Here is a 19,165-nt window from a genome sequence, read left to right on the forward strand (position 1 = left end):
TTCTCACCTAAAGGGTCTTCCAATTCACCATCACTGAAGAAGAGAGAAGGTTGAATGTTGGTTGCAGTGGGGGTATTTGACAAGAATTTCCCTAAATTGTCCCTATTCCTACGAGGCATGAAAGGAAATGTTTTTGGGTTGGTTTTTGTAATATTTTCTTTAAAGCTAGAAAGTTCTTGCAGAATGAAAAGGAAAGCAACTAATGAAAAATGAAAGAAAGGAAGCTACTAGATTACTTTTGCATAAATAAACTAATGGAAGAAAATTGAAGACTAGAAGTAGAAGAAAAGAAAGTTGGAGACTAGAAAATAGAAGAAAACAGTAATTACTTCTACTTAGACACCTCCCTAGAAATGGCTGTTATAGACATTTTTGTGCCTTACAGCATGGAGCATGAAATGTCCATAATCTAAGGGATCCAAAGTCCCTAAACATGTTGTTCCTACCCCTAGAGGAACAAGGCTAACAAACCACAGCAATTCACAGAAGTTCTCCACCTGAAACTGCTCAAAAACAAGTCAATTCAGGATCATGTCAACTGCTCCACTGACCATCTGCGCTGAATGTCAATGGCTCCATTGGCTACCTACGCTAAATGTCAACTCCAACACTGGCTACCTGCGCTGAGCGAGATTGGACATGTGGCAGACTCATTCCTCAAGGTGTCAGAACCCAGGAAGCTTCCAAAATGACACTTGCCTCAGGGAATTCGACTGGTGATGAGTAAGAGGTTCCAAATCTCCAAGTGGAAGCAAGAACCTCCAAGTGGAATCAAGAACTGATAGAGGGAGAGGACACTAGTCAGACCTCAAGCTGACTCATCCTCTCTCCAAAACTCCTATATATAGATCTCTCCTCCATGAGATCAAGGGAGGCTGGAATTTTGTTATTGCAAAGAATTGCTGTTGGTTTGAGGTTGGATCATTGGGTGCTTAATGCTTTGAAGGGAGCTGAAGAAGGAATTCCATTCTGCTGGCAAGGAGATGCTGGGTTGGAGCCTTATGGGTTGTATCTCTTCCTGAACCTTGTTATCAAGCAATAAAGCTTCTTGGTTCTTTCCTATATGCTGGTGTATTTTGTATGATTTGCATTAGTATATTTGATTTACTTCTAATCCTGAATCATTTATGAATATGTATATTTGCCTTTGTGTTGTGTCCTTCTCTTGTCGCAAGTAGCTATTCTCTTGTCACAGGTAGCTGTTCTCTTGTGATCTCGTGGGAATCAAGTATCTGTTCTCTTGAGCAAGCGAGGAGGCAAGTAGTTGTGGACACCCAAAGAGAAGAGGATCTAGATCGAGGGACAACCGGAAGACAACGGTAAGTCTACCAATCTCCCCTCTTTCATATTTCATAAAGGAATAAACCGAAGTAGCTGTATCTGTTTGTTGCTAAGGTACTGTCACACCTTAGGTGGATAGGATCGTCCTGTATAGGCATTTTTCCCCACAACAATGGCGCCAAAAAGTGATGAGCCTAGGTATTGCAACAAGAATTTTGCAACTCCCAAGGCTACCAGCTTTACTTATCAACCCAGGGTTCATACAAACTTAGAGGTGACAATGTTATATGCACAAGTAAAAGTGAAGGTACTGCTTTCTGACACTGCTCATCTGGCAAGAGACCCCAAGGGTTCCAAGCAAGACTTCTGTAGGGCAGAAGGATCTTAAATCTTTGATGGAAGAAGATAAAATCTATCCTAAGGGAGAGCTACTTCTACTGTAGTATTGAACAAAAAAACATGTAATTCTAAATCACACCATACCCCAGCTAACTAGTTACACATCTATGCCTAAACAAAATTTCTAAATCAACACTAACCTAATGCTAATTATTTAAGTTGCAGAAGTAAAGAGTCAAAACTAGAATAAGGTGTAAGAAAAGAACTAAACTAACTCGGATTTCAAGCGGAAGAGCAGTCCGGGGACGAAATCAGTGAAAGGAGGATGTGAGGGAGCAACAATGCATAAGAACTACTGGATCAGTCGGGGGAAAGGAAAATGAACGGTCGAGATCAGATTGCAGGAGGTTACGTAGATAGATGGCCAAACAGGGTTAACTAACAAGATGAACGGTGGAGATCTTATCGCGAAGGCTTTAGCGAATAAATGGATGAACGGGGTTAATGAACAGGTAGAATGATGGAGATCATATCGCAAGGGATTAAGTGAGTGGATGGATGAATGAGGTTAACAGGAGCAATGAACAGCTGAGATCTTATCGCGCGGGTGAAGTCAACAAATGGACGGCGGAGATCATATCGCGAGAAAAAGAAACATGCGAAAATGATGGGGCGGGTTTCTAAGGCAGTAAGTAGTTTCTCGTGTGCCCTTCAGGTTGTAAGCTGTATTTTGAAATTTCACGCGATTGGCCTTACTGTGTGACACGTAGCATGAGAAAACCACTTTTTTTGCGTGCTCTCAGGTGGATAACGGCCATGCAAGAATCCATGCAAGATTGCACGATAGTCGTTCGATCAGGCGGGGTTGATCAATGGTGGAGATTAGCCAAGCTAGTTGGAAATCAGGTGAAGTGATAGCTATTGGATCAAGCGAGGCAGATCGACGGTGGGGACTTAAAGTTCATAAAGTAAGTGGTGGACTCCATGTGAGGCAACAGTTGGAGAAAATAATGAATCGGACAGTGATTGTGAAGGTTTTTTAGTGATCGGATGACAAGTAAGTGATGCGTGAGGAACATGCTTAAGGCGGTTTCAAATGAAAATGACAGAGAAAAATAGTGAAGGTGAACAAATAATTGCATCAACAGTGAACTCCATAGCTCAAGTGAGAACTAGAAACCTATGTTTTTGGGCTTGCTGAAGGGTCCCTTTTGCAACTCATGGTCCCAGAGGGAGGAGATGAGGCCAAGACACCTGCACACAACCTGATAGTGATCTTTTTCCTCTAGCTAACCTGCTAATTAAAAAACACAAATGGAAGTAAACTACAGCAAATGCAGCTACTGAAGCAAATGAACAAGAAAACCATGAATAATCTATGCTATGTTGTTATAATGAAAGTGCAACTACTTAAGCAAATAAAAAGTGAAAACCATAAGGCTAGTTAAGCAAATGATTAGAAAACAATGAAACTACTTAAGCAAATAAACATAATAGAACTCTATGCTACTTAAACAAATGAGCAATGAAAACCAGGAAACTATGGTAGCATACATGTACAGTAAAAAGGAGCTTTGGCTGCTTGGGTCGGGCCCTAACCCAAGAGCTTCAGCCCTCGGAGTTAACTTCGAGTTGGCTTAAACAGAACTCGTTCTCATTATAAAAACCATGGATTATAGAACAAACTGTCACAAGTCTCTTGCAGCTCAGAAATAAAACAAAGTTTTCACAATATAAGTCTGAATCCTACTGAGGTCCTAAGCCTCTCTATTTATACACCTGAAATATCTAATGACTTCCTTCCCATTAGGGAGGCTTGTCTCTCCACTCAAGATAAACTGGTTTCTGTCCCTTTCACTTGCTCGGCTATCTTCTAGTATTCAAAGTGATGGTTGTTTGCACTCCGAGCTAATGGAGGAATATTTGAATGGAGGGGTAGTAAATGAGGAGGATTTACCTCCTATAATTACTCTCCCTTGTCCCATTTGAGTTTTTACCAAGGTCTTTGCCATAGTTCCTTTCTTTTGTCCTTTATACCTGCATTTCTTCTTGCTTTTATCTTTTATTCCTGCACTACATGCACATTAGACCACAAAGCTAAATATCCAACTCTAACTCATTTCATAAATGAAATATAATCAAAAGTATGTAATAAGTTATGATAATAGTTGGTTTGACTAAGCTAGGAGGTGAATTAAAGCAAATTAAGGCCCATAAAATTACTCAATGAAGAGGCTCATCAACAAGAAACCTTAATGCTATCATACTACAAGCATTAATCCTTGTTACATGTGTAATACATGATATTCCAAGATTTTCTAAATAGCTAACATTACACCAACTATCAATTTCTAAGAGACAAAGTAGTTTTCTTAACAAAGACCCTTTCCTTCATTTACATAGGCGAAGGGAGAGACAAAAAATAAACATGGAATAAGTCAATAAGCAACCTTGATCTATTTCATTAAACAAAACCCTAGATGGAGAAATCCTCAAAGCAAGGTATTGGGCATGTTTTGCATTCTTTGTAGGTTCCCAAAGAAAACGGGGTATAGAGGGTTTGTTAACCACCCCCCCCCCCCCCCCCCCCCACAGTTAAAAAAAAGGAAAAAAAAAAAAAACTTGGGGTGTATGGAGGTAGCACCCCTAAAAGAAACTTTATTGCTTTGTTTTAGGTCCTTTTATTTGTCATGTTGGTTGCTTTCTCTGGTTAATAGTTTCTAGTGTATGTCTTTGTGCATTGTGCGCGTACATCATTGTTATTCTTATTTTTTTATTATATTAGTATTATTTTTCTTGCATAGGTTTATTAAATTCTTCTTGTGATATCAAAGTGAGGTTATTAGCTTTAAGGGAATACCGTTTTTCTAAGGTTCAACCAATTTTGTGAAGAGAAAGTATTTCTTGGGTCTGTGATAAATATATGCTTGAATGGAAGCTTTGTGTAGTGAATCATATATAAAGAAAATGGAAAACATTTCAATAATAGAAATAAAAGAAATTTAGACACCAAATATTTGAGTTATGGAAGCTAAAAATGGAATATTTTCTTGTAGACAAAAAATTATGAGTTGTTGTGATTCCACATACAAATCTTACTAGTATGTTGAAAAAAAAATCAAGAAAAGTTGGAAAGAAAGGCAAGAGTACACTGAATTTTCCTCTCTAATATGGTGTTTTCAAATGTCTCAATAGAAGATGTCGTAAAGAGGTTGTGAGAAAATATTGGGAGTATCAATCAATGTCTCTTATAAACAAGTTGTTTCTTTAAAATAAATGCATCATCTTAGGATGGAAGATGGTGACTCCCTAATAGAGAATCTAAAGGCCTTCAATACTATGGTAAATCAAATTGTTTCTATTGATATCAAGATGGAGGAAGAAGATAAGTGCATTATATTATTATGTTATCTACTAGACTCTTATGATAATTCATTGGTAGCAATTGGAAGTACCACTCATTTTGTATTAAAGTTTGAAGATGCACTCACATCCTTGTTATCAAAGGAAATGAGGAAAAATTACATGGGGGTGTGGCCAAGGATTTTGATCTATAAGAGGTCAATCCCAAGAGAGAAAAAACAATTCATGGAAGGACATATCTAAATCTATAGATAGAACTTATTATCCAAGACAAGATTTAAGAAAATGCTTGAAATGTGGTAAAGTTTTGTGTTATAAGAAAGATTGCATATCTAATAATGTTGATAAAAGTAAGGTATTTGATTATTCTCCTTCATTAAATGGAAATCTTTGTAAAAAAAGTGAATTTTCCCTAACATCTTGTTGTAAGGTCTACAACAACCCCATTTTATTGAAAATAAAATAAATACCCTTATAAAAAATCATTTTTTATTAAATTTAAATTTTCTATTATAAATAACCTTATTTGATTTATTCACATCTTTATAAAATTAAAAAAATAAAAATAAAAATAAAAAATGTATCCAAACACCTAAATAACTTTTAATGGACATAGTTAGTCATGTTATAGTTCTTTATTTATTTATTTTTTTTTCTCGGTAAAAAAACTAATCTATTAAAATATATACAAAGGTCGAAAATACATCATGGCGAAACCAGTATGAGACAGGCTCTGGGTATCCCACCCGAGAGCCGATAATGAAACAGACACAAAAGCATGCTCTAGCCCACGCAGGGGCACCAGATTGAGACCGAGACTGAGACTGACCATTGCTGCAAGCCTGCGCAGGGGCGACAATCTAAAAAACCAAGGCTGACCATAGACGTAGGCCCACGCAGGGGCATCAGACAAAAAGGGTTGCCATCCATTTCCTCCCTCGCAGGGGAGACTGCTTTTGCCCACATCATTAACAAAAATTACATGACAGAGATAACAAAACAGAAAACGCCAAAGACTATAACTGAACCTTGAGCGACCAGGCGAACCTTGAGCACAGGCGCCTTCATTCATCCGGTTGCTCTTCCACAATTGGGCACCATCCATAGTATTCTCGTTCAACATCAGTTGGAGAGGTCGCTGCCTCTTCCCCAATTTCCGCCTTTGGAACATTCTGAGTATGCTTGGCATTTTCCGGGTCTGTAGTCGGTACCTTTGCTTCCTGCTCCATATCAGCTTTCGGAGCCTGCTCTGCTTCCCCTGGGTTGACTTGCATCCTTTGCCCCTGAACCTCCATGGGGTCGTTATCATCTGGAGCATTCTCAATAAACAGAATTGAAACATGCGCGCTGATCCTTGGGTTATTTGTTGAGCTGGTGAAATTGAAGATGGTGGAACCAAAGGCTGGCAAGGTGGCCGAGCCTTATGCCCCTGCATCCATGAATTGACTGGATTGTAGGGGGGTGGCTCCAATAGAGCTGGCAAGATTGCAGTGGCAACAATGCCCAGCATTGTCCCCTTCATTCCGGCGTGAGACCCCTCCTCTGGAAAAGCCTCGATGGCTGAGCATACGTTGTTGAGGTCTCACCATTGAGGGATGAGAATTCCAGCAGACCACAAAATGAACCAGACTTTCCGCTGCTAGAGCCGACCGCGTGATGAACCCGTTCATCTGAGAAGGAATCTCAACAATGACAGAGAGGCCAGCCGACTGCATAACTACCAACATTCCCTGCTCAAACCCTGTTTTATTCTCAGCCTCCTCACCTACCCTGCTTAGGATCCCATCCGCCATTACTGCTGCCTTCCGCTGGGTCGAATAAATTCTCCGGGCATTAACTGTCCCAAGTCCCCTCGCCTTAAACCTCCCTCGTCCTTTCCAACTGTTCGCTGTGGGTGCCACGTGATGGCCGAGGGGCGGCATGTGTCCAGCCACCCACTCCTGTCCCGTCTCACAAATCACCCGCATCCAGGGGAGTTGCATCCTTTTGGACCAGTCGAGAGCATTCTTGAGCTTCCACCTGCGATAATATAGTATTCAGCTGTCATGTGATCAAAGAGTGATTACTCCCCACCCCAACATTGGCCATGAAGTCCGCAACCTTGTTGCCCTCCCGCCTTGTGTGTGTGAAGGTGATGGCTCTGTTGCTGTGAAGCTTTTGTTCTATTGCCTCCAGTCGTGCTTCAAGCCTCCAACTGGTGGCAACTTTTTTAGCCTGAGATCCATTTAGGATTTTTTTGGCCATATTGATGAGGATTTGGGAATCTCCTTCTACCTCCAGAGGGTGGAGGTTGAGCTCCCCAGCAAGTTGAAGTCCCTGCCATAGCCCTTCCAATTCAGCTAAGTTGTTGGTGTCCCAGCCAATGTTTCCAAAGTATAGTGTCATGGGAACACCTTCATGATTCCTGATTATTCCTCCAAAGCCTGCTAACCTGGGATTCCCTTTTGAGGCACCATCAAAGTTGAGTTTGAATGTGTGCTTTGGCAGAGGCTTCCATGCGACTTGATTTTCAATGCTGGCTGCAGAGGGGTTCTGCTGGTGCATGCTTTTAGTGCAGCTGATTTGCCAATTATCCATGATAGTTTTCTCGTTGGCTAGTGTAGGCCAGTCCTCCTCCTTCCAGGGTCTTAACATCACAGTTTCTTGAATATTTTTGCATAGCATATGCCAAATATTGTCCAGCGAAGAGCGTTGATTTTTAAAAATGCGCTTATTTCGCTCCTTCCATATACTCCATAGAATTAGCCCGGGAATCAATCGCCAAAGATGCTTGAGGATGTTGCTCTTGTACGGGTCCTTTTGCCACTGTCATATGGAATTCGTAATTTCATGTTCAAGTCTGCATCTTCTTTGACATCGAAAGCTTGCCTTCTCCCATAGCTGGTTGGCTAGGGGGCAAGAGTCCAACAGATGTTGAAGCGTTTCCTCATGGGCATTGCAGTTAAAACAGATGGAGGGACCATGGAAATTTCTTCTTCGGAGCTTGTCCCAAGTTAGGATTCTCTGATGCCCTACCAACCAGAGAAAGTGACAGATCTTGGGCCAGGAGCCAGAGTTCCATATTTGGCCCCAGATTGGATCCTGAGGAGCAGAGTCGTTGCAGATTATCTTGTATGCTTCAGACGTAGTGAACGCTCCTTTTGGTTGATATCCCCACCTTAGGATATCTTCCCCTTCGTCACACCTGATTTTTCTTTTGCTGACCTCCGTTTCCAATGCTATAGAAGCTTGGCGATTTTTGTTTGTGAGGATTTGGTTACCCGGTTTCCAGATTCTGAAGCCTTTCTCCATTTCCTGGGTCCAATACTGCCTGGTCTTGACTTGCTGTGTCTCCTCCTCCATGTTGTTTAGAGGCAGGTTCAGAACATTGCTGAGGGTAGGCATTTGATTCCATGCGTCCATCCAGAATCTAGCATTATTGCCATTTCTTACCTCCCAGAAACTATGCTGCTGGATCATTTTATAATGTTCTTTGGCTGCATTCCAAATTAGTGATCCTTTGTCACTGGGCTCCAATCTGATAAGCTCTTCCTGGGGTCGCTGATTGGCATACTTTGTTGTCCATAATGTGACCCATGGCTTGCCTGCGTTGGTGAGCCACTGCCACCAGATCTTGGCTCCCATGATGGCATTGCTGTGCTCCGGATCTCTTAGACCAATTCCTCCTTTTTTCTTCGGTTTGCATACTGTGCTCCATTTTACCAGAGCCCATTTGCGATTGGTTGCATTGCTTCCCCACAGGAAATCTCTCTGAATTTTCCTTAGTCTTTTTAGGACCCATTTTGGCGCTGCCAGGATGGAGAAAAGGTACAGCGGCATTGCTTGAAGAATGGCTTTAATAAGTACCGCCCGGGTGACTAAATTCAAAGTTCTGTGAGTCCATTGATTGAGACGTGATTCAAGTTTTTCAATTAAATTGCGCCAAGAGGAATGGTTGATGGCTGAGGCAGTGAGGGGAGCACCGAGATACTTAGAGGGAAGGGTGGCTATGGGGAACCCCAGAATGCGGACTATGGCAGACTTGACTACCGGGGGGGTGTTGAAGAAGAAGATCTGCGATTTGGAGCAGTTGATGCTAGTTCCTGAGGCTTCGGTAAAATCATTAAGCACTGCTTTAAATATGGAGGCTTCTTGAACAGATGGGTACCCAAACAGCATCGTGTCATCAACAAATTGCTGATGGGAAGTAGCAGGCAGGTGGTGGATGGAGATACCCTTGAGCTGGTGCGAGTGGAGGGCATTCTTAATGTGACGTCCTAGGCCCTCAGCCATCAAAACAAAAAGGAAGGGGGAAAGGGGGTCACCTTGCCTGATACCCCGGGAGGGGGAGAAGGGGCGAGAGGGGATCCCATTCACTAAGATGGAGAAGCTGGTAGAGGAGATAAGGCTCATGATCCAGCGAATCCAGGTGGGGCTGAATCCAAAAGCAGATAACATTTGCTGTATATAATCCCAACTGAGTTTGTCAAAAGCCTTGGAAAGATCAAGTTTAAGGAGCATACCTGCCTGCTTTGAATGCTTGAGAGTGTGGGTGATCTCATGCGTGTGGATGATTCCGTCCAAAATCTGTCTGCCTTCCACATAACCTGACTGTTCCGGAGAGATGAGCATGGGCAGGAGGGGCTTTAGCCTATTTGCAATGACTTTAGAGATGACTTTGTATATAACATTGCATAGTGCGATTGGCCGGAATTTGTCCGGTTTGAGCGCGTCCTCCTCTTTTGGAATCAGGGCTATGAAGGTGGTGTTGAGCGAGGGAAGCAGCCAGTGAGAAACTCGCGACTCCTCCACCACCTCCCAGACTTCCAGCTTTATTAAATCCCAAAACTTGTGAAAGAAAGTAGTGGTAAATCCATCCGGGCCGGGAGCTTTTCCTTCTTTAAGCTGAGTCATTGCATTGTCCACTTCCTGAGTTTGAATTGGGCTAAGGAGGAGTTCATTATGCTCCGCTGTGATTAATTTTGGTATATTGCGGGTGATTCTTTCAATTGCCGGATGTCTGTTGATGTCGGGTTCTTGATGGACCTGCTTAAAGTGTTCGAGGAGTTCCTTCTCAATATCCTCATGTTGCTCCACCTTTTCTCCCCCTGATTTTTGAATGTAAGGGATATTGTTGCCCATTCTGCGTTGCACTGTGGTTCTATGGAAGAATTTGGTATTTCTTTCTCCCTCTTTTAGCCATCTGATTCTTGATTTCTGTTTCCAGTATATCTCCTCCTGCTTTCTTCTTTCTTCAAGCTGATTGTGGATGCGCTGCTCCTGTTCGAGAGTTCTCTCTGTGTGGCCGCATGTACTTATTTCTCTTTGCAAATCCTCCAGGGCTTTTTGAAGATCATTTTGCGCCTTGAAGATGTTTCCAAAGGTCTCTCTGTTCCATCTCTTGAGGCTAAGCTTTAGATGTTTGAGTTTCTGTTGAAACTGAAACATCTTGGATCCTTCTGGAGGGCTGAAGGATGTCCACGTGGAGTTAACGAAGTCTCTGAGTGAGGGATGAGTGAACCAAAACTCCTCAAAGCGAAAAGGTCTTCGTATGTTATTGCCTGGACGTTGCCATTGAAGGGCAACCGGCCAATGATCAGAGCCAGAGTGTGGAAGAATGGCCGCCGAGAAATCTCCCCCCAAGTGGACCGAGTTATCTGAGATGAGAAAGCGATCCAGCTTGGAGGCTATTTGATGTATGCCTGCTCTGCGATTGCTCCACGTAAAAGTGCCATTGCAGAACTGTAAGTCTATCAAGGATGCATTCTGAATAAAGTTTTTGAAGTGGGTGTTTTCCTGTTCCAACTTGTTTCTACTGCCAATCTTCTCCTCTAATTTTGTTATCATGTTATAATCCCCTCCAGCTATCCATAGTGGGTGCCTTCTATTGGCGTTAAGAGCTTCTAGGGTATGGAGGAGAGCAATCTTTTCCCTTGCTTCCTGAGGGAAGTATACATTCGAGAGATTCCCATGAATATTTGTGCCAACTATGTGGAAGGTAGCCTGTATTAGATTGTGTGAAGCATGAAAGTCCGACAGAGTGAGTGCTTGAGAGTTCCATGCAATGGCTAATCCCCCAGAAGCGCCGGATGCATCTACAGCAACTGATTGACATCCTGGCCAAGCTTTAGAGAGTATCCTTTCTAGAGTTGTACTGTTACATTTTGTCTCTTGGAAAAAACATATTTGTGGCTTTTCCATTTTTACCATATTTTTAAGCATTCTGAGTTTTCCTGGGCCGTTGAGCCCTCTAAGGTTCCATGAAATGAGCTTCATGAGTCACTATTGGTGGAGGGCTTGTAGTACTTCGTAAGCTTAGCATACCTACCGGAGTCTACCAGAATCTTCCCGACCGCTATTGTTCTTTGGAGGTCGGTTCTTCTTCCCCTTTTTTTGGAATCTTTTGGGGTTTGGCTTAAATCCCATTGACTTCCTGGCTGGATGCCAAGCTGATTTTGATGATAGGCCCTGGAAATGACCATTTCCAGTTTGTCAAGCTGTAGCTCTGGGATGCTTTCATATGCTTTCTTCTTGCATGCTGCTTCTAGTTCGAGTATGTCTAATCCATGTAGATCTATAATTTCTGGTTCTTCCTCCATTTGTTGCACCTGATTATCTCCTTCCGTGGGTATTTCTGGACCCTGGAAGGGGCCTGAGGATCCATCAACCTCCATTTCATTGTCTTTTTCCCGCTGCTTCTCTTTGCTCTCCGTGTTGTGGGCTGGGGGATCTTTAGAGGGAGGGGGTTTGGATGGAGGGGCCGCGGGAGGTGGCTGGGAAGAGGATGAGGGGAGGTCAGCGCTTGGAGGAGAGGAAGTGGTATGCTCGTCCGTGACATGTGCCAGGATTCCAAAGCTGTTCCTGACAACATGGTCAGAGGCGGTGTTCTGTTTGGGTTTCTTCCCTGTTGATGGTTTTTTATGCGCTCGCTTGCGGGTAGGGGCTTTGGTGAAGCCATCATTGGTCTGAGAATCGGTGGGGGAGGGGGTTTTAGCTTGAGCATTCAGGGGGCAGTCTCTAAAGAGATGCCCTATGGCATGGCATTTGCGGCAGCGAAACGGAACATGTTCATAGTCTAAAGGCTGGATCCACTCATAGTCACGGTGAGAGAGACTTACCGATTCTGGCAGGGCTTTGTCAAGGCGCATGAAGACGCATATGCGGGCGTAAGATGTATATCTTCGTAGTTTCGTTTCTTCAGCAGTCCTTATGTATTCCCCCAAACCATTTCCAATGTTTTTCAGAATATCCTCATCCCAGTATTCATCTGGCAATGAGTATAGTCTTATCCAGACCGGTGCCCATGTGAGATCCTCCTGATCCGGGTTGAATCTGGGAGCCCAGTCCCGTAAGTATAGGCCGGCTGAGTTGAAGAAGTAAGGACCCTCAACCAGGATTCTGTATTTGTCTTCCAGACAAAAAAAGATCGCTGTGAAGAATCCTTTTGGGCCTAACTGCAGAGTCACATCTCCCTTAGGTTTCCATTTCGCTGCAATCCAACTGTAGAGGGCTTTTTCCGTCGGCCAAAACCCTATGAATTTCCCAATGAGTGCATGATCCATCATGTATTGGATTCTTGCTTCTATTTTTTCCCCCGGCAGTTCGATTCTGGGTCGATCTGTAGCTATTGGTTTGCAGGTGGTTGAAGAGACCCTCTGGGTACCATCTGTTTGGTTTTGCTTCACATTCTCTCCATTTACCTTTGCTTCCAGGTTTTCTTTTCCTTTGCGCTCATTCTGGTGCGGGATTTCTTGATTGATGACATTCTCATGGATCGATCCAAACCGTATTGTTCTCTCGTTTTGGTGCTGCACTTCGTGTGCGATGGGGGAGGTTGCCGAGGCCCCCCCTGGGGGTCGCCCATGTGCCCTGCGCCCTCTTACACCACTGTTTAGAGATGCCTGTTCGAATAGTCAGGTCCTTGTTGGTTGTCTGCGCAGATCAGTCTGCGCCGTCTAAGCGCGGTGCAGAACCCTAGCAGCGATCTCCAGAGCTTCGTCCGTCCTCGCCTCTTTTTCCCAAACAAAAAAAATTATGGAAGAGCATAAAATTCACTCTTTATTTATTATTTTCAACCTTTCTATATTTATGATTTGTATCACATAGTATTTGCTTAAAATTCCACATGCTTTCTACCCAGACTCCTAGATACCTAAATTACTCATATCCAATAAAATTAAAATTAATTTTAAAAGCATTTTCTTATTTATTATTTTTCTTACCTTTTATATATTTGATATATGGTTTTAAACGAACTGTGTCAGAAGCCCATATTTCTCCACTATCCAGATTATTTGAATACCGAGATCCCTATATACATTTGCATCCCCAGATTTATTAGTTTTAATTTTATTTCTTTGTCAAAAGTTATTTTCTAATTTTATTTTCTATTTTTAACTTTTTATATTTTCTTTATTTTATATTTTCTTTAAGATAATCTATCTCGTATTGGGCTCAAAATCATTTACACAAAAGTGTTTTACACTTGGATACCCTGATGGATTTTTGGATTTTTCACAATAAAAATCTAAAAGAAAAAATAATCTAACATATCTAATATTTGGCTCCTAGTGAAAGATCACATTTGCAAAACACCTTGGACTTCCGAATACCTGGATTATCTAAACATTTCTCCTGAAATGACAGTTAGTTAGACATTCAATTCAAATGTGATTGACATTAACGATTTTCCATAGGTGCCAAAAGACTAGCAATTTTTTTTTGGGAATTTTATGCATATCATTCAAGGAACTTATTCAAATTACAAGATGAACTTCGAAGAAAGAAGAAATTAAGAGTTTAGACAAATACCTATATCCATTATCTCCAACAGAGGAGTGTAAGATCTATGGTGCTTCTTTCAAAAAGTTAGAGATCACAAAGTGTATAAATATTTTTTTCACATTTAGACAACAAGTTTTCAAACTTAGCAATTTATTCAAGAACAAGATATGCATGAAACATATTAGTTAGAGTTTATTTCATCAAAACCTCACGGAGAAAAAAAACATTAAGAAAAGGAAGAACACGAAGCAGAAAAGGAACTAGAACAACTAGAGCTTATAGAGAAAGCAAAGAAACAAGTTAAATCTTCTTCTCAAAATGAAGAATTATAGGTACCAGGCATCACTCTAAAACAAAAATTAATAGTAGACATTGAAGAATCATTTGATCAAATGCAAATTCTGGTTGATCAAAAGGCTATTGATGAAACTCAAAATGACTAAGAAAAATAAGTTTAATCATAAATTGATGAAGGGGAGCTAATCCAAGAAATTGTACAAAGACCACATTCCTTTGTCCAAATTATTGAGGTAATCTCCAAAGGATTAGTCATGACTCCCTTGGCATCCAAACATTCCAAATTTCTCATCTTTATTCAAAAATGTGGCTAAAGTATGACCATTTCAAGAGATAGTAGTGTCTCTAAGGTACTATTTTTATAATTCTCAAACTAAATCTATTGCCAAAAAGTCAAGAAAGAGAGAGCTTAACTCATCTATGATTCAAACCCTATCAACAATGATCTAGCATGCCATAGGTGATGCAAAAAGAATGAGTAATTGAGACAACATTAGCCCTCGGGGCTTTTGTTTCATCCTATTAGGCTTTAGTGAGAGATTTATTTGAAGAATTAAATAAAAGACAAAGCAATATCAATGAACCGCAAATCAAACTGGAAAATAAGATTATCCTTGAGAAAGAGTGGCAATCTCATTCCATTGTATTGAGAGAGGGTTTTTCTCTAACCATGGAATAAATTGAGAACAAACATCAAAAAGAGAAATATGAGGTAGAAGAGCAACAAAGGAAAGGAGTTTTTGAACTAGAAAATAAAAATTCCCATTAGAAGACCTAAGACAAACACTAGCACGAGAAATTGAGATTTTGAAGAAATATTTTGAGATAAATACTAATATAGTTTCCACAATATTTAAAGCCCACATCTCATTTCCTAAAGAAGAAATAAATTAAATGAAAAAATAATTTGTAGAAATAAAGATCAAGTTGTTTTTGTAAATGAACATTTTAAGCGGGTTGAATTAAAATTCTTCAAACAATTGAGAAAAATATACAATTTTTTTCATGATTTGATCTATTCTAAAATATCCAATAGAGGTTAAATCCCTACCATCCAATTAACAATTATTAATAATTAAATTAGTAGCACAACCATATAAATTAAGTGATTGAAATATGTAATAGGTATCAATTAAATATAAACACCAAAACACTTACTTCATAATATAGATTTTTAACCATGGGATTTATCCCCAATTTTTCCCGCAGAAAAACGGTAACTTTCATTATATAATATTGAAAATTACATGTAGATGTTGTATAATGAACATATGTCAAAGTTGTGACCATGAAAGCCACTTACTGTATGAATTCTAAAGAGTAGTTGCTACATAATTGATGAATTGAGAAACAAAATGATATATACATTGTCATAGTTTTATAATCGATACAAAAATACAAAAAGGAGGTCCATCTATCATTTGTGAAGAATCATGTAGTTGTTTCCACCGGAAGGTGATGGTCAATGAAAGGTTTGTGAAAATACTAATAGAACTCCTGTCCATTCAGCTCCTGTATTAGCCAAGAAACACAAGGTTGTTGTGTTGCTTCTTTGGAAAGACTGTCAGAATATATGATGACAATTTATATGGTCAAACTCTGATTTTAAAGTATGACAATATATATAGTCAAACTGCGATTTTAAAGCAATAATTTCATCAAGCAAATTCCTTAGTGTGTGCATGTGACATTATAACTGAAGGTTGAACCAATTAATGAAAATTTTGGAATCGCCAAAGATCTGCAGTTTTCGACATCCTTTCTCAAGGAAAATATAAGGAGAAGTTTGAGACTATTGAGTTCTGAGTAGTTATTTGTGCTTCTTCCTAAACCCATCTTCATGTTGAAATAATGTTCTTCATTTAAGTACTCCGCGCCATATCCATCATGTTGTGTAGATCCATCAAAGTATGCCAAAGGAAATGTCTTGGCAATGGTTTATGCAATTATGTTCCTATTCTGTTGTTTATTTTCATCTTTCGGGATTAGGATTCTATATGGGAGTAGGTGAAAGTCCAGTTAAGGGCCTTATTTTGAAAAAATTATTGAATTCAACCTAACCAAATACCACAACAAACCAACAAGGGAAGGTTACAAATCTTTAAAGGATGAGCTCTGTTCCACCATGATTTCCAAGCTCCTTGTAAAGAGAGACCCTGCCACCTGATATTAATTGCTAAAGATTGATATATCTGATTCCATATGTGATTTGTTGAAGGAGAATGTAAGAATAGATGGTCAATTGATTCTATGTTATTCTTGCATAGAATACACCATGATGGTCCCTGAAAGGATAGTTGTTGTAAATTATCCCCTGTAGGAACTTTGTTATGCAATAAATAGCACATGAATAGCTTTGCTTTTGCAGAACCCTTTAATTTCCAAAGCGGGCGCCACCACCAGGCAAAATTTTCAGGTTCTTGCTCAACAAAGATGAAGGGGTACCCTTCCTTGAGTGTATTTCTTCCATGCTAGGAGATTTCCCACACTAAAACATCCTCTGGATCTTGTATTCTTACATGAATTAATGTAATTGACCCGGTCCTAGCCCAAATGATTAGGAATTTGCAAGTCCTAGCTGATTTCCATTTTTTACCAAAGATGGTTGAATTTTCAGTGTATGCAATGTGATTTCCATTTTTTTACCAAAGATGGTTGAATTTTTAGAGCCTGCAATGTGATTTAGTATCTAAATACCAACCTCTCCAAGAATTGAATAAGTTTTGGAGGTAGAACATGGGAATTACCACTACATGACCATGCAACTTTTCCTATTCTCCATGCCAAGTCTGCTCTAATATATTCAACATCAATTTATATACTATTAAGTATATTTTATGGAAGTTAAATCCCTACCATCCATCTAATAATTATTGATAATTAAATTAAAATTATATAACTCTTATTCCAAAATAAACATGTCTATCGGTATAAAAATTTGAAAAATCATATTCCAAAATAAATACACCTATGAATATAAGAAACTAAATGACAAAATATACAATAAAAATGTAATCTCTAAACCAAAATTAATAGTGGTATTGCTAAAATCTAAGTAACCAAAGAGAAATATGATGGCATCCTTATGTCAATTGTAGTTCAGAAATATCCCAAAATTTATATCTATTTAGCAGTAGCATGAGTCATGAAAACAAAATTAAGAAACAAAGAACAATTAGTAAGGATGACCATCAAAATAAAAATAGTAAAACTGTATAAAATAACAGCGGTTAATTTAAAAAGCCCATAAATTAACCTCGAAAATAATGTAAACTCTGGCAAGATTATAACGAAATCCAACAAATTTTTTTGAAAATAAGAGTTCCAGTTATCAAACTTAAAGATTTTGAGTGCCTCAAAAAATTTTAATGGTGCAGAATTCATTTCCCCAAAAAAACTATTCAAACGCTCCAACATTCTGATTTTTTAAATTTTTTTACTAAACTCGACATAACAACCGACCTCAAAAAAAACTATTCACACGCTCCAACATTCTGGTTTTTTGAATTTTTTTTGCTAAACTCGACATAACAACCGACCTCAAAAATCTCTGGCCAAATTTAAACGTTTCTTCAAAAATGAAAAGGATAGCTTCTTTGTTTCTTTTCATTTTTATCAACCCCTGTTACATCTGATGATGTTAGCATGCTCTTTCCCTCGTAGTAAACACAAAGTCAGCGTCACTTCTTCTGCGCAGATCATCTTGGCCATATCTGGACTGCTTTGGAGGATAAATCCAGTTTCGCATCAACGCCCGGCTGCGATCAGTGAGTATGTCGATATCCCTAGACGAGTACTCGTTCACGTCCGAGGCCACGGGATTGGTGTTCTTCTTCAACACCACGTAGGGGACGCAAGCGGGAACGGGCGAGAAAGGAGTGATGGTACTCTCCGGTTTCAACACCATCTGGACTCTGGAGAGACCGCGGTCGACCACTGAAAGTGACGGCTGCATGAGCACGGAGCAGGGGTTAAATTTGACAGGTGATCCTACCCGTCAAGGAATTTTTTTATGACGTTTTTATTTTTAAACTGTCCATCATATGACTTTTAAAATTTATTTGTACAAGTTTTATCTAATTTCAAATTGTACTCATAATTGTTCAAATTTTTCATTTTTTGTTGTACAATTCGGCTCAAGTCTCATTGCTACACTTTGTTTTGAGACCTGCTGATCATGAATCCCTGCCAATTGTATGCGGCTCTTTCACAGAGGATGACAACTTCAGGGGGCATTTACTCGGCGGTTATGGTAGTACCAAGTATGCTTCAATCTCTCTTCCCAATTTAAAAAATTATTTTATTTAGTTTAAATATTATTAATTTTAAATTAATTAAGTTTATTATTTTTTAATTTATAAATAAAAATCATTAAATTGCTTCTCCTGGGCCAGATTAACTGCTCAAATCTGATAGGTTTCCCACCGTTTAAGAAAACGAAAACAAGAAATCATTATCATATAAATTTAATTGAAATCTCTTCTTATTATTGTAAATTGGATAAATAGAGAATGACCACACGGTCATTCTCTAGACATTTACATGCCCAAAAAAACTGCAGAGCGCATTATTTATTGGTGGAATAGCACTAACAACATATACACAGCTCTCTACGACACCACGACTCTCTTTTAATCGGTTGTCTCTCATTCATTCATTCTTATGAAAGTGGACTCGCAGAGACTCCGCTGAATTACCGATAAGCAGCCATCTGTTCCCACCATCGTCAACGTAAATTCCGACTGGGCTACAAACAAGTCTGCAATTGCAAGGGCACAAATAAAGATTGTAACCATCTCCGTCAATCGCCTTTACAATCTGAAATAACGAAGAGGTATCTGAAGCTTTGATGAAACGTTTGGTGGTATTCGCATCGTTCTGGACAGACCACTCAGTGGATTGAACGCAGGTAGTTACAGCCATCACTGCTAAATCACTACCATCAAATTTCAATTGAATACTTTCAAGACACTCTGGCATTTGCTCAGGTTGCATAAGGTAATTTCTCAAACTATTCGGCCTTTGGTTAACAGTGGATCTCAAATAAAAAAAACAGGAGATGGATACATCTTAACCTGGATAACCACTCATGGGATTCAAAAAAAACCCTCTGATTTTGCAC

At 39.8% G+C, this 19,165-nt stretch overlaps 1 protein-coding gene across 1 annotated transcript in view; it reads right to left on the minus strand.

The window, feature by feature from the left end:
• The window catches only part of LOC149161026 (uncharacterized), a 76,356-nt gene extending 58,652 nt beyond the window's left edge, over positions 1 to 17,704 (minus strand). Inside the window, exon 1 of the mRNA XM_089435470.1 lies at positions 17,583 to 17,704. Within this exon, the coding sequence (XP_089291596.1) occupies positions 17,583 to 17,653 (71 nt within the window). The 5' untranslated portion in view covers positions 17,654 to 17,704. The remainder of the gene's footprint in view (positions 1 to 17,582) is intronic.
• Between the last annotated feature and the right edge of the window lie 1,461 nt (positions 17,705 to 19,165).

This window comes from Pinus tabuliformis, chromosome 5_2 (genome assembly GCF_031772625.1).
Source record: "Pinus tabuliformis cultivar Carrire ecotype Pingquan chromosome 5_2, CPIR1, whole genome shotgun sequence".
NCBI classification, from domain to species: domain Eukaryota; kingdom Viridiplantae; phylum Streptophyta; class Pinopsida; order Pinales; family Pinaceae; genus Pinus; species Pinus tabuliformis.